General features: G+C 45.8%; 1 protein-coding gene across 4 annotated transcripts in view; it reads right to left on the bottom strand.

Annotated features, from left to right (window-relative positions):
* Positions 1 to 14,337: 14,337 nt before the first annotated feature.
* The window catches only part of BEND7 (BEN domain containing 7), a 46,189-nt gene continuing 34,364 nt past the window's right edge, over positions 14,338 to 26,162 (bottom strand). For 2 of the 4 annotated variants that reach the window (XM_062596205.1, XM_062596462.1), the window contains 2 exons: positions 19,046 to 19,096; positions 14,338 to 14,623 (listed from right to left, as the gene is read on the bottom strand). In XM_062596205.1, coding sequence (XP_062452189.1) covers positions 14,562 to 14,623; positions 19,046 to 19,096 — 113 coding nt within the window. In that variant the 3' untranslated portion in view covers positions 14,338 to 14,561. The remainder of the gene's footprint in view (positions 14,624 to 19,045; positions 19,097 to 26,162) is intronic. The other 2 variants (XM_062596289.1, XM_062596380.1) reach the window with 2 other exon arrangements.

Here is a 26,162-nt window from a genome sequence, read left to right on the forward strand (position 1 = left end):
TACACAATCGCTCCAGCCCGATCTGCAGCTATCCGATAGGCGCTCCCTGGGGATGAACCTTAAATACTAACTTCCCGCATTACCATGCAAGCAGTGGGCGCAACCGAAGCGCGCGAGCGAGCGTATTTCAGCGGCTGGCATTCGCTGAAACATCTGCCTCGCCGGCATTGTGCTTGTTTATGGAGTCGTGCACGGCTTCCAGCAAGTCATTTGAGAATATAAATTGAGTTCCTCCAAGCTGCAACCACCTGCTTCAGATAATTTTCTGGCAAGTAGTCTCCTGACTTACTCTTCATCCAGGATTTTTCTTTCTCTCACGGCTGCCAACCCCATCCAGTAGCTGCAGGTTTCTGTTAGTGCTGAGTGGGAGTTTAGCTGGACCCAGGGGGGAAATGCTGTCCTGCTGCCAGGACCCAACAGAAGGCAAAAGCGCTCTTTAGTTCTTCTTAGACCTCACAACGGGCCTGGCATGATGCAGAGGGGCCAGGGCTCACCTGGAGGAATTGCTCTCCTCTCCTCTGCCATGGATATGCTGCACAGCCTGGGGCTAGACCCCTTCTTGGCTTTGGGTGCTCCTGTTTCTGAGGGGCCTGACACTTTCTGAGGCCATCTCCAGGCACAGGGGACCAAGGCAGGTTCTGGGGGAAGCATGCCATTGCAAGGAGCCAAATGGCCACGGTGACCTGGCTTGTTTTGCCCTCTGGGAAGCTGGCCCTTTCCCTTCCCCTCTGTCGGGGCACTAAACACAGCCCTTCAGGGCTGTCCCTGGCTCTGCTCCTTCTTCGTGGAGAGCATCTGTATCCAGCATTACCTGCACCGCAGGAGATGGACAGCCATGAAAGCACCTCAGTTTGGGATAAGATCCAGCTCCAGGCTCCGGTACACATTGATGTCTCATGTGAGCATCCATATGGTCGATGGTGGTAGTACGGGCTCCTCCGACGGTGTCCATTCAATCTTCACTGGCCATAGCAAGATTTTAAATACACCTGAACGGTCAGCTGCTAGAAGTGGAGCTGAATCTCACCCTAGTATCACTCCAGCTAGGCACCCAAAACCAGGGAAATGTAGTTTGTACTTTGAATTCCTCCTTTGGGAAATGGGCCCGATGTCTGCCAAGGGCTGCAGAAGCTGCAGATCAAGCGCCCTGTAAGAAGCCATGTGTATTCAATGTGACTCCTTATTTTTGGTACGAATTGCTGCCAGGCATAGGCGTATTTGCCCTTCGCTCCGGGAAAGCAAAGCCCGGGTTTTCAGCAGTTTTTAAGCACCAAAGCGAGAGCTGGGAGTCTGCTCTCCTTGATGGACTGAAGCTAAGCGTGTTGCCATAACAATCTTCTGGCAGAGTGAGCTGGAGAAACCTAAACATCTCTTTCACATCCAGCTGCCAGTCCAGCTAGGTCAGGAGAAAGCAAGGTTTACTCAGCAGAGCCCGTAATTAGTAACTTCCCTGATCTCCTGGGAAGTACCTGATTTCCGCACAGCTGGAAAGCCTATGGATGCTGCTTAACAGGGACAGCCGGCGGTGAGGCCAGGACACGGTATTCCTCCGACGCGGTGGGAGCTCCCAAGGTGCTGGCATGCGGCAGAGGCAGAAGGAGGCAGCGGGGTGGCTTCTGTGGGATCAGTGTCCAGCACTGACCCAGCACTCCAGGAAAGAGCTTGTCTGGTGCTTTGTATCCTGTTGCTCTTCCACCACCAGTGGCCAGGGAGTTAATAGCAATATAAGGGCAGCTTTGCTCTACCTGACATCCCCTTGGGCTGTCTCCAGCGAGGTGGATTAGCTCTACCACACACTGAAAGGGTCTTTTTCCAAGGGGAAAAGCTAGAGGGCACAGGGAGGACAAGCTGGGGAAGCTGTACCACCCTCAAGCGGGCAACCAGCATGTGCAAAGTGGTTTAATGCAGTGGTCTGCCTTAACCCGGCTGAAAGGGGATGGAGAGCCTGACGCCTCCTGCAGCATCACCCCAGCTTGTCGTGGAGGCACGTCCACCTGGACGAAGCCTCTCCCACGCAGCCCTGCAGCAAAGGCCACCTCCCGGCCGACCAGCACCGAGCGCGGACAGCTTTAGCGCAAGGAGGCAGCGCTCGGACGAGCGCTTAATGTGTGAAAACAGCAAAGTGAAAACCAGCGAACGGCAGCGACTACTGCGGCGGAGACGGACTCTTTGATTTCTAGAAATGCAATTAACACCTTCCCTGACGAACCCCTGCGGAAATCATTGAGTGAAATCTCCGCGATAGAGAACGAAACAGCGGGAAGGAGATGCTGTTCCTGAATGAAAAGCATTTCTCCGGGCCCCCTTCGCCACTTGTTCGCAGTGCCATCAACTTCAGTAGTGCCTGAGGGGTTCAGGAGTCACTGCAGAACAGAATCCGACTTTCGTTTTTACCTGGTTTATTTGAATTAATCCAATGTGCAGAGCTAAACCTTGCTTTTATTATTATTATTTTTGTTGGTATTATTGTTATAAAAAAAAGTTGGGATTTTTTTTCTGATTGGGTTAGTCAGAGAGGCTTTGCAAATGCTTGCGGCACCTTTGGATGGAGAGGTATGGACAGAGGTGGAGAGAAAGCAGAGGGATTTGCTGGCAGTTCTGGTTTATGGCAGCTTAAATCCCATGAAACATCAGCATCACATTCAGCTTATGAAACTCAACAGATAAAAGCCAGTGACAGAGCAGGAAATTGAACCAAGGTCTTCCCAGTTTGAGGCAAAATCCTTGGGCATTGCAAAAGCTTTTACTTGTGCAAAAATGTAGCATCAAGGGGGATAACCTTGATGGTGTCTTATGTCCACGGATCGACACGATCCTGATTAGGCTTGCGGAACTGCGCTGCATTTCATCCCAAACATCCAACCCAAGGAGATGACTCACCTGACCGAACCAAGGAGGATTTGCTTCAAAGGACTGCTCATTGCGGAGCAGTCTGGTCATAAAGTCTGAATCTCCTTGCTGAGTGAATCGACTATTATTAGAAGCAAAGCTAATGTCTTAGAGGTGGTCTCCTTGAATATGCAACTGTATTCCAGTGAGTTATACACCAAGAAGGCAGAGTTCAGGATAGAAAATTGCTTTTAAGTTCAGTCATTTGAAATATCAGTGATAGTTTTGCTTCTAAAACTTCTTGAGTGTGAGCAAGAATCACCTCGCCCACCCACATTCACTAAATATTTAGTCATTTTTAACAAGTTAAACAAAGCCCTTTGATTGGATTTATGCTAATGGCTCTTCTGTAGGCATTTCTGATTCATTTACATTTCATTTCAAAATTGCCTGTGTACATTGCTGATTCTCACTAACACCATTAACAGATAAAAGGAACAAGTAACAGGTCACAGACGCCACAAGATGGCAATAGTTGAAGAGCAATTTGCTTCAGGAAGAAGAGATCTGCCTCCTCCGGCAAACCTGTGCTGTCTTTCAGAGGGCACCACGCTGTGTGTGCATTAACCTTAGCACTTACACAGCGTTTTTCATCGGACAAGTGCAAAGCAATTTTTCTGTGTGGGGGTTCATTCCTCCTATCACAGATGGGGACGGAGAAGGACAGAGAAGATGTGAGAGTTGGGCAATGTTGCTCGGCGAAGGGTTAGCTCTGTGTCCTACCTCCCGTTTTTGTGGCTCTTTCAGCAAAGCCTGCTGGCCAGCCAGTGAGAAACATGGGCACTTTTTACCATAACACACAGAGGATCCCCCATCCTGCAGATTACCACTGGTGCAAGGTACCATCAGAGTCCGAGATCTACATATGTGTGTAAATGTTGGGTTTTCCTGAAGAACTGCTGGCACAAACTCCTGGGCAGGAGGCTGTAGACACATTGCCACAACTTCTCCCCTGCAGGCTGCAGACACCTGACACAGAGACAGGAGACAACGTCCAACCCTCCGCAGAGCCTCCAGACCCAACATGGGTCTCCACCACCTTCATATTTGCACAGTGAGCCCAGAAGCACAAGTCACTATATTAACCGGGGAATCAAGAGCAAAGGACTGCATTTTGCAATGGGGAGATGTGTCTGTCTGACCCTGTGGTAGAACAAAAACCCTGGTCAGCGTGGGCCACTACCAGATTACTGTCAAAACAATGTTAGATCCTGTGTGACCTACAAATTGCAATGATGGGACAGTATGTGTCCCTGACCTTGGCTGTGCAAGTGACAACCTCTCTGCTTGCCAAAATAAATGTATTCATGGAGTGAAGCACTGCAAATGGCAACACAAAGCTCAGAGTTGGCCTTGAGTGGTGAGAGGTGAGTCCCTCCTAAGAGGTGGGACTGGGGAACATGCTTGGGAATTCCTCACCTGTGAAGTCCTCCAGATCTCACTCATTCATGTTGTTTCCTCTCTAAGGAGCTGTGGTCAAAGCCAGGGCTAGGCCTAATCCAGGAGGTGAATCTGCCAGTGGCTGCTGTGAACTGGACACAAAATATGTCATACTTTTGTATCCCCAGGAAGTGCTTTTGAGCTTCTCCAGGATGGTGGTGGCCAAAGCACTGTTGATTGACAGAGCTTCCGGTTGAGATTTCTGCAACATCTTCCTCAAAATGAAATTCTTCTCTATCTAGAGTCATCATGTTTCCTGTGTCTGACTTGTCTGATTTTCTGACTAGCATGAAAAGAAGTGCAATGGTTTGATTCAGAGCTGGAAGGGCATAAACCCCGGCTGTAAACCCTGGACTTTCCACCTGAATAGAAGGAGCAGTTATCAGAAGCTCTCTCAAAGCATGCACAGCTATTAGGGATTTTTGTCTGGAGATGAAGTCCAGGTGAAGTGCTGGCTTGCATGAAAAACCCCAGCGCCCAGAGAAAAGGTGTCTTCAGGGATGGGGGGGGCAGTGTGGTGACCCACTCCCACCCTCTCCTTGTGGCACACCATGGTGTGTCTCTGTCCCAGTGACCCATGGCTGGCTGAGCCATGGCTGCTCTTGAATCCCCTGAGAAGAGTAGCATCGCTGCTCATCTGTCATCACGGAAGACAGAGGTGTCAGTGCCTAGGTGAAAGAAAGGTCTTACCACCCTGCTCCTCCTCTGAACAGGCAGGTCCATCACAGCAAGCAGGAGAGAAGGCCATAACAGAGAAGGTAACAAAGAGAAAAAGGGATAAGCGAGATGGCAGGAAGAAGGCGTGATGAAGCAGAAAGTCCTCGTTACCAGGTCCCTACCAGTGGCCAGATTGAGATTCTGGGGAATAAAACCCTGTGAGGGTGGGCTCAAGGAGCCTACATGTGGTCACCATGGCTATGGGTGCCAACACGAGATGTGGCCAAGCCAAGAGTCTTGCGGCTGTAACCACTAGCTAAGCCTGCTTCCCTGAGGGGCTTTGGAGACATTAAACGGAAGATCTGGGGTGATTGATCACACTCAATAAAGGGCAACGAAGGAACTGCACTGCAGCTCATCACTGTAATAAATGTTAAATGCAAAATCTATGTTAATGCACTGGGGTTTGGCACACTTTATGATCTCCAGGTTATGAAGTCAGGAAGGTGGTGCCCTTACAGACGGAGGAGTCAGGAAATGAAAAAGTTCTTGCAGTAACACTGACTTGCCCAAACTACCTCTCCCTGTCAGACAACATGCCCATTGTACCGTTACCACGTAGCGGCTACTGGCTCTGGAGATCAGTCATGGCAGATGCAGGAGCACCTCCATCATGGTGAAGACAGGAAAGATGGTTTCATCAAATAAAGACTCAGGCCATGGAAGTCAACATCTTCTTTAACCCCCCAACAAGTTGAAGTATGGTCCCACACTGCCCAGGAGTCCGCAGGGAGTCACGTAAATTTTAGGAAGTTAAAAGCTATTTCTAATTCAGAACAATACCTCATGCCCTGGAAGGGGAAAGTTTCTCCCAAATCTAGCCTCAAATCTGCAAAGGGACATGGGCAAATTCTGCTCACAAGCATTGAGCGGGTAATTTTTTTTCCCCAGCCCTCTGGGGCTCTTTGAATTTTGGACTATTCGTTTAGGTCTCTGAACCTGGGGGTAGGGTGATAGTCATCAATTTAAACACATCATGCAAAGACAAATGTGGGCTGAAGACCTTGTTCCCTATGGGAGAAGGGGGCAGATTAAAAATGAGCCTTTCAAAGTGTTCTGTTGAATAGAAGAAAAGAGGCTCCAAAGTACCTGCTGGAAAACAACTGGGAGGAACCTTTGATGGACAAAATATGGATACTAGGACTATCTAGCCCCCATGGGCAGAAAGCAAGCCTGGCTCATACCAGGTCTGGGAGTCATTTGTGGATATAGCTGTGCTGCCCTCTGATCTCCCAGTGGTGTTGGCCCCAAAGCAGCAGGGGGATGTCAGGGGAAGAAAGAGATCTAACACCTCACATGGCCAGCTCACATTGGCAGCATCTCCTACGGCAACGTGTATGAAAGAGAGATTGGGTCTGGTTTGTCTCCAAAAACATACAAGTTCATATGTGAATCGTATGCTGGCACCTCAGCTTCCAGCTCTGCTTTTCTCCTCAGTCAGGAGACAGCACACGGATGCACATTTCAACTCTTAAGAAAGAAAGACTAAAGCTTCTGCTGGGGTCATGGCCATCCTCTTATGGAGGAAGGTGTGTGGGGGCTATAAAGTCACACCGAGCATGGGGGGCATTGACTGCCAGGGCAATGAGGAAGATGAAGATGGACCCAGGTGACTCAAGGAGGAGGGGAAGAACCTCAATGGCCTCAGCCCTCTCCTGAGCAGCCTGCAGGTGGGAAGGGTATGCACTTTCTTGGAAATGTGGAAGGAGGAGGAGGTCCAATGCCCCACAGGCTGGGCCTAAAAGATGGGAGTTTGCTTTAATATCTCAGATAAAAGAGTCCCAAGTCCCAAGCGAAGAGCTGGGACCCCAGCAGACTGAATGAGACACTGCTGGATGAGACAGACCAACTTTGCAAGGATAAATAGGTGGTTCCTGATGTAATGCAGCCTGCAGTCTCCCTCTGCCCTCTCCATCAGGTCCCCTCAGCCAGGCTTGTCCTCATGGGGTTGCTGTGGCCCCAGTGTCAAGGTCCTCCTTCCCCAGAGGCCTGCCACCATGTCCTGCAAAGCCATCAGCGGCTGCTCATGGCTCGCACCTTCCCAGGCTGCCCTCCATGTGCCACCAGTGTTGTCTTCAGACATGTGGATCCAAAGGGAAGTTTTTCAAAAAAAAAAAAAAAAAAAAAAAAAAAAGTTAGAACCTCACTAGTTGCATTTCTACCTAGTGGTTGGTGGTGTGTAAATGAGTCCAAGGTATCACCTGGCAGCCTACTCCCGTCTGGTCCTCATCCACTTCTCTCCCCACTTTCCTTTCATTTATATAATAAGATGCTCTTGCAGATGCCGTAAATCTGTGGATTTCCCCAAGGACGTGCATGTCTATTTTGGTATAGGCCACTTCTTTGGGGACTGACAAAGCCTGGAGCTGTCTTCTCCTCCTTCGTTCTGCTCTACTTGGCAAAAGCAATCACACTGCAGGTCAGGCACCGCTGAGGCACTGGCACAAGTGCCTGGTGCAGCTCTTGGTGCTGCATTTCCTGCAAGAGGTGGACCAAGTGAACAGCTTGTGGAGTCTCCATGGTTAGAGGTTATTCAGAACCACCTGTCAGCAAATGTGTTTGCTCAGCTGATCCTGAACCAACCATGCTTCCAGTCCTATGTGCTTGATGAGTTTTTGTGCTTCACCCCTTCCACCACAGCTGTCCATGTGTCATCCAGAAGTGCCTACTTCGGCCAGCTTTGTAGGAACAAGATGTTTGAAACATATTTGGGGATCTGTATCTTGTGACTGACTTTATGGTGAGTTAGAGAAAGTCAAATGGGTTAGAAGGTAAAGAAGAGGAGTTGGTGCAGCTTAGGTCTTCAGGGACTAAACAGTTGACAAAAAAAGGAAAAGCTTAGACACACATCCTGCAAAAATGCCCCCATTTGAAGGAAGGAAGCCCAGCACACATATGTGTCCCAGGTTGGCACATTCCTAGAACAGCCCTGACATGCTGTGGCAGATGGGCTTTTTTTTTTTTTTTTTTTTTTTTTTTTAGCAAATCTGAGCTTAAGTATTAACAAAGTGAGACTATACTTTCTATGTCTAACTAGACATTACTCCTAATTCCCATGTCAGTGATGTGAATGCCTGGAAGTCCCAGCAAGGAAGTCCAGGAGTCCTTGATACCCTCTAGCAGGCCCAGTGCCCCTATAAAACCTTCAGGTGTTTCTCTGAAGTGCCTGCATTTCCTGCTGGTGCACCTCAACACCATCTGTCTACCGTGTAAGCTAAGCAGCCTGGCAAGTCACTGTGCATCCTCGTGGGAACCTCCAGGAGCTACTCTGTTTCTCTGACTCCACTAGTGCCACTCTTCGAATTTCATTTTCTTCCTAGCAATTGTCACTTTTTCTCTCTAAGCATGCCCGTTCCAGCTTTTCTGTCGAACGCACTATTCTTGCTAGATTGACTGGAATCAGCATCCTCACTCTGTTTCTGATAACACTTCACTTTGATGTCTCTACACCAGGTCGTCACTGCCTCTGTCGCTTTTAATCTTGCAGCAGCTTTGATGCAGCCCTCGAAGCCTCCCTTCGGTGGCTCCAGGGAGCACAACAGGCTGCACAGCACAAGTGGCCGTCTCTACCCTGGCCTTGCACCTGGGCCAGGAAGGAAAGCTGGGTGCTGGGGAGCAGATCTTGCTACTCCCCTCCCTGGGGACCGTGGAGTCACAGAAAGTCCCATCAGCCGAAAATCGGGTTCAGTGCGGAGGCCTTGATTCTCCGCTGCTTTGTGGCAGAAGGAAGGAAAACGCTGCAGCGGGTAGAGCCGAGGTCTAAACACATGTGCAATAAATCAGGAAGACGGAAATGAGAACGGAGCCGAGGTACATCCAGATAAGAACGGAGCGGTTTACACACATCCCCTGTGCAGCTATGAATGGAGACATGAGATATAGCCAGTGAATCCTGAAATCTCTTGGGATTAAATGATTACATTAATCTTTGCTTTCTCTAAGCTTCAGTAATGGCAATAGCCACATGCTGGTTCTAGGCCAGATTCTTCCCCGCTAACTTCACATCGAGCTGTCAAGGAGTTTGCATGTGACCAAAATGCCCAGATACATAAAGAAATCAGCTGCCCTCCTCCAGTTCGCCCTCACTTTAGCCAGATGCCCCCAAGGCAGTGCCAGGCACGTGGGCATCTGCAGGCCACTGACCCTTGGAGGCTGGCTGGGCACCAGGAATGGGCAGCGGATGCCACTGGTGGCCCCTGGACATCTCCTATCCCATGGGGAGAAACTGCAGCAGCGGCAGAGGGGAACCAGCCAGGCTCCCGGGATAGGGGGGTGTGTGTGCAGTGCCAGGCAAGGCAGCTGCTCAGAGAATGAATCCATTTGTTTTTCCACAAAAGAGAGCAGCAGCCTGCTGCTGGCGAGGGAAAAAGTTGGAAGTGGCTGGGAGGGCTGAGTGCAGCTCCCCTGGGAGCAAGCAGGGAGGGGCAGGGGGACCACCAGCTGCATTTCCCTCTGCCTCGTATTCTGGCTAGAGCTAAGTGCAGGAAGGTGCTGCCGACCCATGATGACCAGATGGAGGGCAGCAGGCAGTCTACCAGCTCACCGTAGGGGTTACTAAAGACTTTTCTTTATTATTTTAACCTTCCTGGATTTTCCTCCCCCATTTAGCTGATCCCATCACTTATTCAGAGCGGCCCCGTCCTCCCCTGTCCTGTGCCCCACGGTGCAACGTTCACTTTGGAGGTAACTGCAGCGGTGCGAATGCATTAAAGCAAAGTTACGACCAGATGAGCCAACGGGGAGGGCAAAATGACCATCAGTGAAGCATTAATCACCTCTCTGGAGAGCATTATGGAAGATTATGAACCAGTTTGGCAAGTAATGGGCCGCAGGTGAAGCTAGCAACGTGTTACCTGCCAAACCAGTTCGTAATCCGTGATAATGCTCCCTCCAGAGGGTCTCGCATGGCAGCGGGGAGCTGAGGCAGCTGCTTTCTTGACTTGGCCGATGTTTCCAACCACCGTCCTTGCTTGCCCCTTGCAGTCGCTCTCGATGGGTGGATTTGCTCTCTGAATCAGCCAATCGTATTATTTCTATTTTGCAGTTATTTTCCTTGCTCTGCTTCATACCTCATGGCTGCAAGGAGGATCGCATTCAGCTCTGGGTCTCCCAGGCAAAGGTGGCAGAGCTTTTAGCGCAGCTGCGGTGGTCGGGCCAGGGAAGCGCTCCAGAGGGAGGCCCTGCAGAGTGAAGGCAGGTCCCCAGCCAGGGGCCTGAGGGCCTGCCCATGCCCCGGGACTGTTTGCTCAGAGATCTGATGCCACCGCTCCCAGGATAGCTTTTGCCATCCTACAAAATACCTCTAGGTCCTGCAGAAGACCTCCAGGTCTTCAACCATGGGCTCTCTGGACCACAGTGGGGGACACTTCTGCCTACCTGAGGACAACTAGGGGGCAAAAGTCCCATCTTGAGACAGCTATTTAAGAGGCTGCATGAACAATGAATGACCAAACTGGTTCCCCGGGTGCCAGCCTCAGCTCCAGGGAGGTAAGATGAGTGAAGGAGAGAGACGGGCTTCAGCCCATCACGGGTCTGCACGTCTGACAGATAAACTCAGCCACGTGGCCTCGTACTACCGTTTGTCAACACTTACTTGCAATTACAAGACAAAATTAATATCTTTGTTTCTAATTAGTACCTCGCTCATCCTGATTCCTCTGTACCTCTGAGGATGTGGGTGAAAGAAACACAAGAAACCCAAGAGGTTTGTCTCCCGCATTTCCAGATTCCCCAGATGCTGTTTTTTGCCCCCTTTTGCAGTTGTGCAGAACAACATAGCATGGGGGAGGGAGGGAGCCAATGGCATTATTGCCTTTTTTTTTAAAAGCCCAGAATCAATGTTTACACAACTGAGCTAAATTATTTATACACATAATGTTATAGGTTTCACATCAGTGCCTTTTATTAGCATTCGTCAGATGAGAAATCATACCTGACCTACTTGTAAAAACGAATCCAGAGCCTCTCCACGCCGACAGCCGATGCGGCGGCGGGTGAAGGGGCGACGGCTCTGCGAGCAGCGGGCGAGCCATCGGAGGGGAGCAATCGTTCCTTGGCGTTTTCTCCTCTAAAGCAACGTACTGCTGCAGATTTGCGGGAGAGCGCGTGCGACGGGGTTATTCCTACAGGGGCTCTCGCAAAATCCCGCTACATCGGTCTCGTTCATGGGCGGTTGGGTGGGAACGGGCCCGACGCCCGGCGCGTCCCCGGCGGGGCCGCCGCTCCTGTGCGCCTCTCCTGAAAGACTCACCCAGCCATTCCTAACCTAACGTGTCACAGGCGCTTCGCATGGCTTTCTTCTCGTCTTGCAATTAATGCATTTTTTATAAAGCCCAGGCTCCGGTTTCCTTTCATGTTACCAGGAGGATATCCTTTTCCTGTTAAGCTTCAGAAGGATTTTTTTTCACCCAACGTATTAATCTCTAGCGGCCTGTAAATAGGATAGAGGAAGGCATTATCTCAACGGCACGGCATCGAAGCTGAAGCTTCGCCGGAGCCCGGGTAGTAATTCTGGCTGCTCGGCTAGTTTGCACGGCTCCTTCAACACGTGAATCGGCGGCTTTACAAGAATACTCATACTTACTCTTCGCTTTGCGGCACGGATGAGCTTTATCGCGCGCCGCCTCGCGCTGCAGAACGCCACGGTGCGTCTGCAACCGCGTCCTAAAGAGCGGCGCTCCGCCCCACGCTGCCAACAACGGCAGAGCAACCTCCCCCGCGGTGCAAAAGTCAAGCGAAATAAAACCACGCCGGGATGACTCGCGGTGCAGAGCAGGTTAGTGAAAGTAACCGGTGTTCAGCTAAGGATGGATTTGCTCCGTCCACTCGCCAGTTGTACGAAGGACGAGTTGCATCCAGATTGGAACCAATCTTGAGTCCCAGGGAGGGCAGAGGCAAACCCGGGTGCTATTTACTCCCCTTTTAAACAGGCCACAATTAACAGTGATGTAGCTGACTCGCGCTATACACACGGACGCAAGATGCGTGCCCGGTTTCAGCGGACCAGTACAAGCAGTGAACTGTAAATGAAACTATCGCTAGACTTTTCACTGGCAATTGCTCGCTAGTGCTCCTGACACAAAACAGGTGTGCCGAGTCGCTCCTTCACTTCACTAGCTCTTTGTAATTGATTGAAGATTACCAAGGAACATGTTTTTGCAGGAAATATTTTCTAAGGCTAAACAACATTTCATGAGGGTGTGATAATAAAATACCAAGCGTATATTTTTGCAGCTCTTCCAAACGATGAGTATTGGTTTGTCCTTCCTGTGTGTTGTTTCCATAGAAGCAGAGCTTAACCTTTTAAGTGAAGATTATAAAGGCACCTAATTCAATTAAAATTAGACTTCAAGCATATCAGCACTTAATACTTGAGAGTTATTATGAGATTTGATATAGCCATTGTTCTGACTGGCAGCCAGAAGAGTTTCCATCTGAGACGGTTAGAAAATCCTACTCTGGTAGTAACTTTTCAGTTTTTCCAGGCGTTTCCTTACACAGTCCTTTAAGTGGGAGGCAATTCCTTTGAAATACAAGAATCTAGTACAAAACACAGAAAACACACGCTCATTTAAAGTTATTTATTGTCGCTTTTCTTCTCTGAACTGACAAAGAGGGTTTCCCCGAGATTGATAACACAACACAATGTTATACACCATTTCACAACTAGTCCCTTGTCGCTTTATTAAGAACATAGTAATTTAAAAATATCTAAATATTTACATATTAATAAAACATATATACAGAAGATTGAGACATTTTTACCTAAATATGGAATGATTTTTTTTTCCTTTTCTGCTAATAAACCCTATAAAAAGATTTCTGAAGAAAGTCTGAACAGTAGTCACAGTAAGTAAACACAAATGCAAATCTGGAAAATTTACAAAACGGCGATTCCATTGCTGAAGTGTTACGCTAGGGAAACGAGGGCCCGGCCGCGCGGCGACACCCGCCAGCCCGTGCCCGATGCAGACAACTCCAGGCCGTGGAGGAGGAAAAGGCTCTTTTAAGGTTCGCAGTGCACATTCAACGCGCTCCACAGTTTTCCGGGAGAACGTGGTCATCCTTGAGGGTACCTCGGACCCAGGCGGGCACGGGCAGGAAGCCCAACCATTCAGGCGGCGTTGAGGGAACGCGCCGCTCCTGCGGGCCTCACTGTTATCTGAGCTTCTGAGAAAAGGGCTTTAGGGTTGTTAAAAAAAAAAATTAATTTTTTGGGGAAAAAAACCCACTCTGTAATAGCACTTCAGTTGACATGCTCAAAGGCCAAATAGTGTCAAGGAAAAGAAACCTCATGGGCCTAAACTACACAAAGGAAAATGAAACACAACGGTGAAGGCTACAGAAACCTCTCAGGTTCCAGGAAACACACTCAAACTGTCTGACGATCGATATATGTTGCAGGTAAGACCTTCTAGACTTTTTTTCCCCCCCCCCCTCCTACGTTTTTAAAGTGAATTTAGTGCTGTCGAAAGGTGCAGAAGTGATAGTTTGCGTGGAGGGCCTCGTAAGATTTTTGCCTTAGCCCTGACCTGAAAGGACCAACCCTTCCAAGGCCTAAGAGGTTAGTGCAATTTCTTGATCAATTCACTCATCTTAACTGCTGAGACATCAATCGAGTGCCAGTCAAAAGGAGACTTTTTTTTTTTTTTAATTGGCGAATATTGTCCCCGAGGGCAGTGGTTGACAAATCACAGCGTGCAAGACCCGCTTCCTGGAAATCAGCAAACTAATATATTTTAAGATTGAGGTGGCAGGGAAAGCTGGAGAAAAAAAAACAGCAAGGAGAAAACTATCTCCTCGTGCCACCTGCACTACAAAACTCCTCGGGAGCCGTCACACTAGCACCAGGCAGGGGAACTCCAACGCGTTCGAGTAACAGCTTCTCCCTACGGTACGTGAGGAATTTGACACTGCTGGCACAAACCCCGCTCGACTGCTTTACTGCTAAATCCAGCAGGGACCTTTTAATTACTGCATATGGCCGTTTGTACCATCCTTCTCTGAACAGAGAAGCAGCTGGAAAAGTTGCAGAACCACAAGAGCAAAGCGGTTCCCCTAGGGAAAGGGTTGTTGAGCCCCCAGGCTCGCGCCGGAGGAAGATGCCGTCCCGGTTCCGCGGCCGGGAGGAGCCACCCCATCGCGTTTTACTTCGCCTCTGCGGAGCTTAAGATGAAACGCTGCTGGCGAGCGTACAATCACGTGGGAAAAGTACGGTCGGGAAGGAAAAACCAAGGCAGGAGAATGTCTTCAGTTAGAGTGGATCCCACATTAATTAAATTATGCATTGGATATGGAGGAAAATCATCTTTAATTAAGATGTAAAATAGCGAAACGATCTGGCGTTTTTGTTATTTCAGGTGACAGAGGATATGGATGATACAGATTTGAAGGGAGAACGGTATGGATATCCACGTCTTGCAGTATGCTGAAATTCTCGCACAGGTCTTGCGGTAACATTATTCGAATGAGAGGATGTTTCTATCTGCTAAAAACACTGGCGCAGAATGTACAATTTAAGCAGAAAAATCTGGGTTTGTGTCTACCAGACTATCTGTTGTTGTCTCAAAAAGGTTACCTGAAGGAAGAAAGAGTTTGAAGAAATTACGTTATTATTTTTTTTAACATCCATTCAGTCATTTGTAAAAAAACCATGATGGAAATTATATATTGGAGTTTCTAATTTTAATTTGTGATGGGGCTGAATTGCTGGTATGTATGCCAAAAGCAATTGCTGAATTCCACTTAGAATATAGCTCAATTGGCTAAAGAAAGCAAATAAAGAGATTTTTTTTAAATCACATTATCTGTGAGCAAAGGTTTTCATAGAAAATATAGTACATGCCACTTCAGATGTAAAGCACTGCATTAGAATATGGCACAAACTGTACTGCAATGCTCACTGCTTTGAAGTATGGTTCTGAAGAAGTTTAAAAAAGAAGAAAAAAAAAAAAAAGCACCGCATGAATTTTAAACCTAGAGTACATACTTTGGGATGTTCTTTGGAAAAGACTGAAAAAAACCCCACAGCAGTCTAAATGCATACAGCAGAAGGAAAAAAAAAAAAAAAAAAGTACACTGTATGATTATATGCCATCTTTTTTAAACCACTTTAAGAATGTATTTTTTCTAAACAGAACAATGAAAGATGGACAGAAGAATTACAACTATAGCACTAAGAACACAGGGCAAATAGGAGACAGACATCAATCAGTGTAAGAAGCAAATACAACCCAATGAAAAGGGAAAACTCACACAATCATGCACTGAAAGGATAAAGATTTATATTACAATAAAGGATTTATATTTAAGGTTTCGAAGTTTTTTTTTTTTTTTGAAGTTTCATTTTCTTGATATTGTATTTCAAGAGAAAAGGAGACAACCTGTATAGAATTTGATCATTGCTGTTTTCTTATCATTGGTTTCTTTACCAAGAGATTGTTCTCATCTTTTCACAAAGCTGCATCACCCCAAGACCTGAGGATTGGGATGTTGCTTTTTCTGCTCCTTTTAGGGGTATCAAAATTCTTTCTCATTCTGATGTTAACCCTAGTGTGGAGAAACTATGTGAACCCTTCAGCACAGTTTTGGTCCAAAGCACAGGTATAAGGAGGGCTCTGTCATGGTCCTGGGCTGCCCATACCATTCTAATGTAATTTTAAAGATGAGGATTCAAGAAAAGGGTTTTGCAGCTGGCTTATATTTGTTTCCACATGCAGAACTGCAGAATTTAGGGATTTTTTTTAAAACTAAATCCAGATGCTGTTGTAAATTGTAGGTTAAACTAAGAGCCTTTTTTGCAATACCACTTACATAAAAAGATTCAAAAGGCTGGCACATCTTCATTCTGCTGAAGATTTATCTGACACCTTCGGGTTCTTAGATCACCAAGAAACTAATCAGTCTTTCCAGTTACTCCACAGCAATTAGCCTGGGAACTGTCAGATCTTTCTCAGCTCAGGTTTGAACACAGACTTCAGCTGAAGCAACAGACTGCTCGACCAGCAAATGCCGGTAACTAGGGAAAACCTGGGCTTTGTTCATGTTTGTTAGAGACAATTCTTCTAGTATCTCCTTGGAATTTATCTGCTAATACGCTAAAGTTCCCAGTAAGTTTAACTGCCACTGTTCTTCCAATTCGCTTTAAACACTCTTCAATCAACAACTTTCAGAGCAAAGGCACACTTCGCATCTGGGGTGATTCTAAAATGATAGCACAATTTGTGCTTTGAAGTGCTAAAATATAATTGGGCAAGAACGTCTTCCTTCATTTTATGAGGATGTACTAGTGACATCTTTTACAGGAGCAAACAGAACACCTCTGCTCTCCTCAAAGTCCAAGACTTTGTTAGCGCTGGATAAGGAGGCAGCGGATTCAACCTAACCGTAGATACCTATACAACATAACTGAATTAAGAGCACATTCCTCCTGGCATCAACGCAGAGACATCTCTAAACACCGACTTAGCTGATCTCAAATTCTTTCTGGGGAAGCATCCCTTTCCCCACCAACTATGAAGAGGGCTGAGAGCAGCTACGCTTTAACTGAGCCTTAGGTGTCAGCCATAGGTTGTAAGCTGAAAAGGTGCAGGTTGCAGAATTTCAGCATTAATATTCCATGTGTGCCCAGATCTTGTTCAAAACATTGCCAGGGGCATGGGCAGGGTTGACTGAGCAGAAATGGCAGATCAAATGCATCTGAGGTTTTTGTCGTCGTCCCCCACCCCTTAATGCTTACTATTGATTCAATTTATTCATTCATTCTGGGCTTTTTCACTTCACAAGTCTGTTGAATCCTTGAAGACTAAGTCAGTAACCATCTGATGTCTGTCATAAACGGATTCAGCACCCCACTTTTTCTCCAGTCTTCTGCAAGACTCTCCTTGAGCCATCTGATTCCATCTGGTTTTATTCTACCCACACACTAGGTTAACCACTGATCATTCCTGATTTATCTTATAACAGCTCCTGCAGACGTTATGTACGATCAAGGCCCGTTGCACCAGGCACTGTACAAACACACAGTAAGAGACACTCTTCTCCAAAGAATTTTCAAGCTAAATAGAAAAGACAGCTGAATAGACCACACTAAGGCTCCTTTAAATGATCCATCAGTAACAGCCCCTTATAAAAGCAGCTGCACTAAGACAGGGAAAGACCTCTGCAGAAGTTACATTCCACCTCTTTTGCTACAATCCTTGATAGAAAGCGTCTGTATTATGGCTCTCTATCATAATTACTGTCATTATGCTGTCTGTATATCACTTTAAATGATTTGCTTCCAAGAACAGTATGATATTACACTGATACATTCTATAAAGAGGCTCTTGCACATATATAATAATGGGTGTGAGTCAAATGCTTGGCTTACAGCCTGTGAACATCACCTCCCCCACCAATGCAAATTGCAGCAGGGTTTATTTAGGAATCTTTCCACAGATAGCACGCAGAAGTGTACATTGCAAAAGAAATATTTCAGCTGAAGACTTGTGCGTACGCACAGATGCTCAAAAGGTGTGTGAGCGGTAGGACTACAACGGCAGCGCTCTTCTGCGGAATGGAAAGGGAGTCTTTGTTTCCATCGATAACACAAGATGCAAGTGGTAACTACAGAAACTGTGCTCAGAGAAAAGCACAACAACCCGATAATTCTGCTCCTTAATACGATTACTAAAGCACTGAAAAGATAGCACCACGTCGCATTAGCAACCTTTATTAGGGTTCGCTTTCAATACAATTGCTTCCCTCGCTGATAAAAGAGACAAACAGGATGTCACTTGGAAGAGACCTTTCAAACCAGAGCTTCCTGCATCTATTATCATACTACTACCCTGAAACATTCAGCGGCTAGCCAAGAAAGCAGCCCGGCGGCTCACAGCAAGCGCGTGCTCCCAGCCCCCACTGGGCCCATGCCAGAACAAGACTATAGCTGCTTGTCCTCACAACTGCCTCGCTGGTCCTGCTCCTTAGTAACTGCACGTGCGCCGACAGCCGGGTTTCAACCAATGGGCTCTGCTGCCGGCAGCTGCCGCTCCAGCCCCAGCGCAACAGCACCCATGTACGGAGGACCCTTCTCCGGCCCTTGCTAAGGGAGATCAGGAAGCGACTCTGCCGAGACAGATGCTGCGATGCTACCGTCCCCATCACCCCGGAGCCTCCAGGTACTGGGTCAGGCACTGAGCAACCAGTAATGTCCTGTTCTTCTCAGGAATTGCTAAGCCGTGTTTCTATTTGTCTGCTACAGATTCTCCCTCCTTTTTCTTGGACCTTGGGCACATTAAGCTGCATCTCAGTGAAATTACAAATGCAGGGAGACAGTCGTCTACGCAGATTCTGACCCTGCTGCATTTTCAGAGAACAGGAGCTCAGCTCCTACCACCACGGCACGTATTGATGAACTGACTTTTAACAAGAGGGTGCTCCAAAGGTTGGTCTCAGCTTATCTTAATTTCAGCATCGCACACAACAGCGTGCAGAAATTTCATTTCCTAGTCCACACCACTGCATAGCTGTGCTCCTGCTTAACAACTGTTAGGCTTCGAGGCAAGGTGGCTGTACTTCAAGACACACGTAAAACAACATTTAACTATCACATAAATCTGCAATCCTTCTGTAAATCCAAGATATTATTGCTAATATCTTGGACAATGGAAAAGAGGCTGTAACATAACTTATTGTGTCTGTCCCTGACAATTATTGGGTTAAGATTCTGAAAACTCCCAGAAATACTGGGGATGAGTGCAAGTTACTATATGTAATATGATGAGTCACTTACTTGTCTTGTTACCTTAGCTGCTACTGTGAAACTTGAAGGTGAAATTGTAAAATTCTCATGCATTTCTTTCTTTTTATTTATTTATTTAAATACAAGATATTCAAAACTTAGCTGGGTCCTCTGTGCAATTATCCAACTGCATATGGCATGCCAGGATTATTGAAAAATGCTTCTGTGCAATAAATACACACACTGGAAGCTGATAAAAATTTTAATGCATTTTACCTGTCTGTAGTAAAGAAATGTCCGGCTTCTCATCACAGTCAGTTGCCTCTGCTGATTACAAATATAAACAAGAAATCTCATTACTTTTACTGAACACAGGAATGCGATTAAAAATCTGCATACTACAGAGTGATTTTGCATTTTCTATCTACTTTCCTCACCTGCAATACGCTAGTGTTCAGTTAAAAAGTCACTCCTTGGAGGAAAAGATCATACAATAAAAATGCAAACTTAGAAGAAGTTTTGTATTAATAAGCAGTAATAGGCTGGAGTAATATCTGCTCCCTTTAAGGTTTCAGGCCATCCGGCTGATAAAAGGAGTTGGGATCATTTTATAAAATTAAACAAGAAAAGTCCCATTTGTTAAACCAGCCCTGGTGGTCCTTCGAGGAAGAGCCTCAAAAGCTGGTAGTCCATGCTCCAACAACTGCCAGCACCAAATGCCAAAGCAGAAACTGTGAATACTCCCATTTCTGACTTGTGCACCCAAACTTCCTGTGACCACAGGAGAGTTCATTCTGAGAGGGACAGATTTGCAAAGGCAGGATGTGTTCAAAGATGCAGGTGGGCACCCAGTATAATTACAACAGCACATAACTGCTCAGCTACATAGGCAATTACAGTGTACATATACACACATGCTTTCAACCCACAGCTTATGCAAGCTCATTTGACTTAATTTAGCCCACGGTGAAGGAAGGCTAAAAACCTAATTTGTTCATCTCATATTTGCCACAGGCCAAGGGTATGCATAAGGATGGTTAATTTGGCTCAGTTGATGTGCAGTAACTTGTTAAGACTGCGGTACCCTGGAGAGCGAGTTTGAACCCCGACTAAGTTATAGACATCTAACAGAAATCTGGTGCCCAACCCACACAAGCCCTGTTCAAAATCCTATTTCCTGTGTGCTTTGGCACCTCGGCATTGAATTTAAGACCTTTAAAATACAATGAGATCTTCAAGAGTACTTAAGCAAATTAAGTGTGGTCATAAAGGAACAGGCAGGTATGTCCATTACATTATACATGTTCAGTGTGGTGGATATACACCTACTCACAAATACACACATTCACTCATTGCACAATACCCATAAACGTCAAATCTGCCAAGGCTATAGATAAATTGAGCAACTCAGTTCAGCTCACACCTGAAACTAAACTGACTGTTCTGATAATCTTTGACATAGCCCTACATGCAAGGATGTTGAGATGCTGCCTTTATGAGGATATCATAAGAAGAACTAATCCAACTGCTGGTCTACATCCGTTTCCAGCTTCCAACTACTCTTGGCTATTTGTCCTTAGACCAAAAGGTTGAATTCTCTCCCACTTCCCACTTTATGCCTGCTTAATTTTTATCTGTATGCTCTGTAGTGAGTTCTGTGAAACAAGTTGGATTAAAAAAAAAGAAAAAGAAAAAAAAGCCAACAGCCCCCCCCCGCAACCAACCAACAGCCGCCAGTACAAAACAGCTCTCCTCCCACAAAAGGTTTAAATAAGGAGCACTGACAAGCACAGCCATGAAATTGCAGGTTAGTCTGAAATGTACCTTGAACCAATACCCTTTCTCCACTTCCTATAAGAATGTTTCTGAGCAGAAACAAAATAGGTGCTCAGTACAGCTTATTGTAAAAATCTTTTTTGGAAGAACTAGATGGCTCACTAAATGAGAAGAGATTACATGATTCTCTACCTCTAGATTAGGTTTGAATCTGGATCAGACTAACATTGATGAAAAGAATGGATGAGCAAGGGAGGAGACAGCATGGTGGTATGAGCAGCTGAGAACCATCCAACAGGACATACACCATTTAAAACTGCAGTGACAGTCCGAGACTAACTTCTAGCTATCTTACGAAGACCTACCTGCACCAAGAGATGCTGTGGCATAGCCATTCAGCATGCAAGAGAGGAAGCTATAATTGGTCCCATGGGTTGAAGAGACACAAGCTATGAAAAATCAGGGAAGCCATATATTAGTCCTGGTAATGGTCTGGAAAGATTCCTCCTCACAGGCCCTTGGCCTCACAGGCCAACCAAGGGACAGGTTTTCTGAAAGTCTCAGCAGAAACTCTTGAAGTCACTCTAGAGATGTGGTTACCCTTCTACCTAATGGCTCTTCTTATCCCTTGGTAAAACTGAACTTAGTGGAAGGTAGAAATACAGAAAGAAACAAGTGGAAGCTAGGATGCACTTGGCTTTCAAAAAATAAAGAGTCCAAATTTGCAGAACCAGCTTTGTTGATGACAAAATTAGTTACCTAGCTATTTAGTTACCTCGCTATTTTAACCCAGCAGAAGACTGAGATGCTGCTTAAAGATGAAGTCTTGCTCCCCTCCAATTATTTCAGTCCCATTCCTCATGGCAGCACAAACATTCATGCTGTCACAGGGACTGGATATTGCTAAAAACTGACAGCATGGCCACATTAATGCTTGTGCCAGTGCCAGAAAAGGAGTGGGAAAAAAGAAGATGCATGGAGAGCCTATTCACTCTTCTCAGTAGCTGCCTGAATTCGTTCCATGTAACTGGATGAGTAACCATAGCTTCAGGGGAAGTATGACCAGCAAAGCTCCCGCTCACAAATGCATGATAAACACCTTGACCTCCCAACATGGATGTAAATCAGCATCTTTTCACGTTCCATTCCGAACAGGAAAGAAAGTTTGCCTTCAACAACCACACCCACAGATAGCCAGCCAAACTCTACTTGTCTTAAGCCAACTTGCAAGACAAGGCAAGCAGGAATAGATTCTACTGTGGGAATTCTGCACCTCTCTATCCTCTGCTTAGATAAAGCTCAGTAGGTCTTGCAAAACAATCCTAGTAGTCATTTCCTTAGAGGGTTCTCCCTCCCCCAGCCCCAAAATTGATTAGCTTATTAAGTACGTAAGTTCATCTGTGAAGCATACACCTACTGTCTTTTCCCTTAAACAGAAGTACATGTATGCTCAAGACTGGAAAAGTTAGCACAGCAGTTACTCATTTTAATATTGCTATCTTTACCTAAATAAGACACTGGCCACAAAAGCACTATACCACATCTCACACTCCTACATCAATACACCCTACATCCTTTCTGGCCTTGTGTCTATTGCTAAACAAAACTCAACCTGATCTAGAATCTGTTGTCTTGCAAGACATAGATAATATATCAAAAGCATAAACCAGGGAAATAAGAAGTATGGGGAGAAATAGAATGGGAAGAAGAAAATCATACAAGACAACAAAAGCAGAAGTTTGAATAAGGATGTGAAGAAAAGGCATATTCCAGAAAGAACATAAGTATTTTTTCCTTCCTTTGTTCCTACTACTTTACATTGCAACAAGGTAATGTTAACTTTAAGGAGCAGTTTAAGGATGTAACGTCACGGCATGTAATTTATTTAAATTAATCCAGCCTGAAAAGTTTCAGCATGTTTTCTAACATTGCTGTATTTTCCTTTATTGAGTACGGCAATCAAAAGCTTCCAGGTTACGTACAATGTAATTACTTTGCATGAACAGCTCTTACCCTCTGTACTTCAGGAGTATTAGTCATACAGTATCAGCTTTCCTGTCTAAGCAATGGGCAGCCATTATAGAATAATGGCTTTTATGCTCTTCAAAACATAAAAAGAGAGGAAGAACTTACTGCAAGAGATGTAGCCCCTGACCTGTTACTTATTAATGGATGAAGAGTTGAGTAATCAAAAGGCTTGGACACAATGTCTAACGAAGAGGCGACATGAAGAGCAAGTCCGTTCCTTCTGATTCTACCCATCTCAGATCTCTATGCCAATGGTCATCTGTCTCTTTCTGTTGCCACTGGCAGGGCCACCAGTCACCTACTCATATTCTCTTTGCAGGGTGAAAGGACTATGCCGTAGGAAACACTGCTGCTCAGAGTAGTGGTAAATTGCGATGCCATTTGCATTGTAATTCACCCTGCTTTAAGAGAGGAAACCTATGCATATGCCTTTTCCTTCGACTTCTTCCTATCCAGGGCCACTTTGCATCCCATTCCAGCAGTCAAGAGGGCTCAGCTTCTCTGCTGGGACAAGACAGATGTGGCACGAGGAAGCTATGACCCAGCACGCTGTGCTGCTAGCATGAGATGGGACCCATAGTCAAGGCTGAAAAATATTATCATACTATTTAATTTTAATTATAACATCTGTTTGTAACATTAACCTCACAGTCTCTTTTCCCCTTTGTGACAGTCAACTTGTGAAATTTTGAAAAGACTGAACAAGGCCAATAAAAATTTAATGGTAGTGACAGCTTTATTCTCAGATCTAACAACTAAAAAAAAAACCCACCCAAGTCTCAGATCTCAGGCAATAATCTGAAAGAACTAAGAAAAGCAAAAGCAAAATAAATAAATTAAAAAAGAATACTTCCAGTTATGAAAAATATTGTCACGGATTCAAAACTTAAATGAATTTCTATTTGGCTTAGGATAACAACCCTTCAAAATCTACATGAGGGAACTATTTTCTAGAAAGCAGAATTTTAAAGTGTTTTTTTGATTAGCTTTCCAAGTTAGGAGCTTTTCTGTCCCTAATTCCAGGAGATGAGCCAAACATGATAAATAAGGCAACAATGGACAGCCTCTATGATCCAGTGATCATGATTTCATTTAATCTGGAAATATTCAGGAAAGCAAGCTCTACAGAAAGAGGTACAATAAACAGATCCACCCCACTCATTTGCTGGGATTCTCTGAAATTATTAGTATCACTGAAAGCGAGAGCAGGATTTACATTATCAGACTGAAATACTGTTTCACAGGAGAAAGTATAGAGGGCTGCTCATGAATGCAGTGTCTTACAGTCTGGTCTGAAAGAAGAACTAATCAGAGAATGGACTAACTGGCTCAGAGGAAGGCAAGCAGAATAGAAAGCCTGCCCCTTGTCTCATAAATACTCCTGCAGTTAAAATTTAGCTCAGCTCAGTGGTGACTAAAACATTGTTTTGTGGCTTCCATGAAATGCTACTGAATAGTCTGCACTGGATCATCTTAAGCTTTTTCTATATAAAGCCTGTGCATCAAAATAAACTAGAAACTGATTTAGATAAATCCATGTGACCCACCAGCAGGGAGGCATATTGGTTTTAAAAAGTCTCAGATCAGTTTAGCTTAATTTTGATTCAGCTTTGATCTTTGGGCACCCTGGCCTATACCCACAAACTTGGACAAAACTAAGAATGGTTTTGGAGTACAGGAGTCAGCATGTGCTCAGGAGGGCTGAACCTCTTGTCCACATGCCACACACAAACTGGATGAGCTCAACAGCCACAACTGAATCCCACACAACCTGGAGGTCAAAAGCGTGTCCTGAGAGGGGGGAGATATGAACCAAAGCATTCAAAAGCAGAGGAGGGATTTAAACCCCCATTCCCATAGTCCATAACAGTGCTCAAAGCAATACATTGTTGTCCACATGTAGAAGAGGGCAAAAGGGAATCAATACTTCTCTTGGCATTTTGCAAAACAAATCTGACTGATCCCTTAGCTCAAGGACAGGACTCAGAGTTGTGAACTCCCAAGGGCTGGAGAAGCCCAACAAGCCAAGGCAAACAGGACTGAGGTCCCACCTAGCTTCTCAGCACATCCAAATATCTAACTTGAAGGCGGTTCCTGCTCAGCGCTCACTCTGGTGGATCTCCTTCTCAGTTATTGCTCCCCATGCACAGTACTGAAGGACTGCAGGTATTTAGGTGATGGGCTGTGATTCCATCAGTTACCAGGTTCTCAAAAGCTAAGTTTTGCAACCTGGAACAGGTGTGACAGCTTTTTACCAAAGCACTCCAAACCTGCTTTTTCCTCTGCTCTCTCCTCCCCTACTGCTCTAAGCTACATACAGATTTAACAGTTTTAGTGAGGTTTCACAATGAATAGTTAGAACTGGTTTAAACTCTCAGCACAGTGAGGCTTACATTAGGACAAAACCGTGGAGGATTATGAGATTGTGCTAGCAAACACTGCAACATCCTTCCCTTGGTCGTACACACCTCCCTAGGCACCTGCCAACAGCCTCTGTTAGAAACAAGATATGGGACTGGATGAATCTTTGGTCTGATTAGTACAGCTCTATGACCCTCCTATCAGAAACCCTGGACCATTACACACAAGTACTAATGGATCTTGTTTCAACAAAATGTTACTGCAGCCAACTGTTATGTTCCTGCCTCTCTGCCATTCCTGACTGCTTTACTGTCACAAAGGCCATGGATGTGAACACTACTCCTTCGCTTCAGTGCAAGGTCAAGGCAGGTTAGTTTAAGCCACCAGTGAAGATGGTTGGAGTTAATGTGGTTGAGCTTGCTCAACACTGAGTGCCCCATGATCAACTGTAGCAGCTCAGCTACAGAAGCAGGAACCTTCGAGCGGCAGACAGTAATATGCAGATGGCCATGGCGATATTTTCAATCACTCCTGCGAGATCTGAAAGAACACACCGATCTGTGGCCTGGCAGAAAGAAAGTGAGGCACTTCAGGAAATGGCCAGTAAACTAGACAACACAAAAGGGACAGCCTTTCTAGCAATGCAGTTATCATGTAATTATTTTAGTAAGTTCAGGGACTGCTAGGTATATTCCTGTTTGCTGCTCATCCATGTACTAGGTTGATGGGTTCGCTTCTCTCTGTGGCCTGAGACAGATATTGGAGCCCATCTCATTCAGCCACACTACATTCAGCTTCACCTATTTTTTTCATTCTTTTGCGAGCTTAGAGACAATAACCCCTGCTTAGATCTCCCTTCCTGGGAAAGGACCAGAGATGGAAGCGGTCCCATTTAAAAGGCAAAAATCCGAATGTCATTGTCATTTTAATTAATAGCCTGCAGAGGCATCAAGAAACACATATAAGAAAAGGATGAAAGAAAATAAAAATCAAAACAAAATTAGGTCAATCCTCTTTCCCAGGGGATCTTGTGCAGACAAGCCAGGGACCGGGTGTTCCCCACACCCCGGATTGCACTCTTCACCCGACTGAAGCCTGACATCACAGGGCCATTCTTCCACTCTGGGAGGGACAGGCAGCCTTCAGAGCAGGGAGAAAGCAGTCCTGTTGTACAACACCAGTAATCTGACACTGTCTTTAACAAGATTAACTTGTATCCCTCTTCTCC

The sequence above is a fragment of the Rhea pennata genome, chromosome 1, assembly GCF_028389875.1.
Source record: "Rhea pennata isolate bPtePen1 chromosome 1, bPtePen1.pri, whole genome shotgun sequence".
NCBI classification, from domain to species: domain Eukaryota; kingdom Metazoa; phylum Chordata; class Aves; order Rheiformes; family Rheidae; genus Rhea; species Rhea pennata.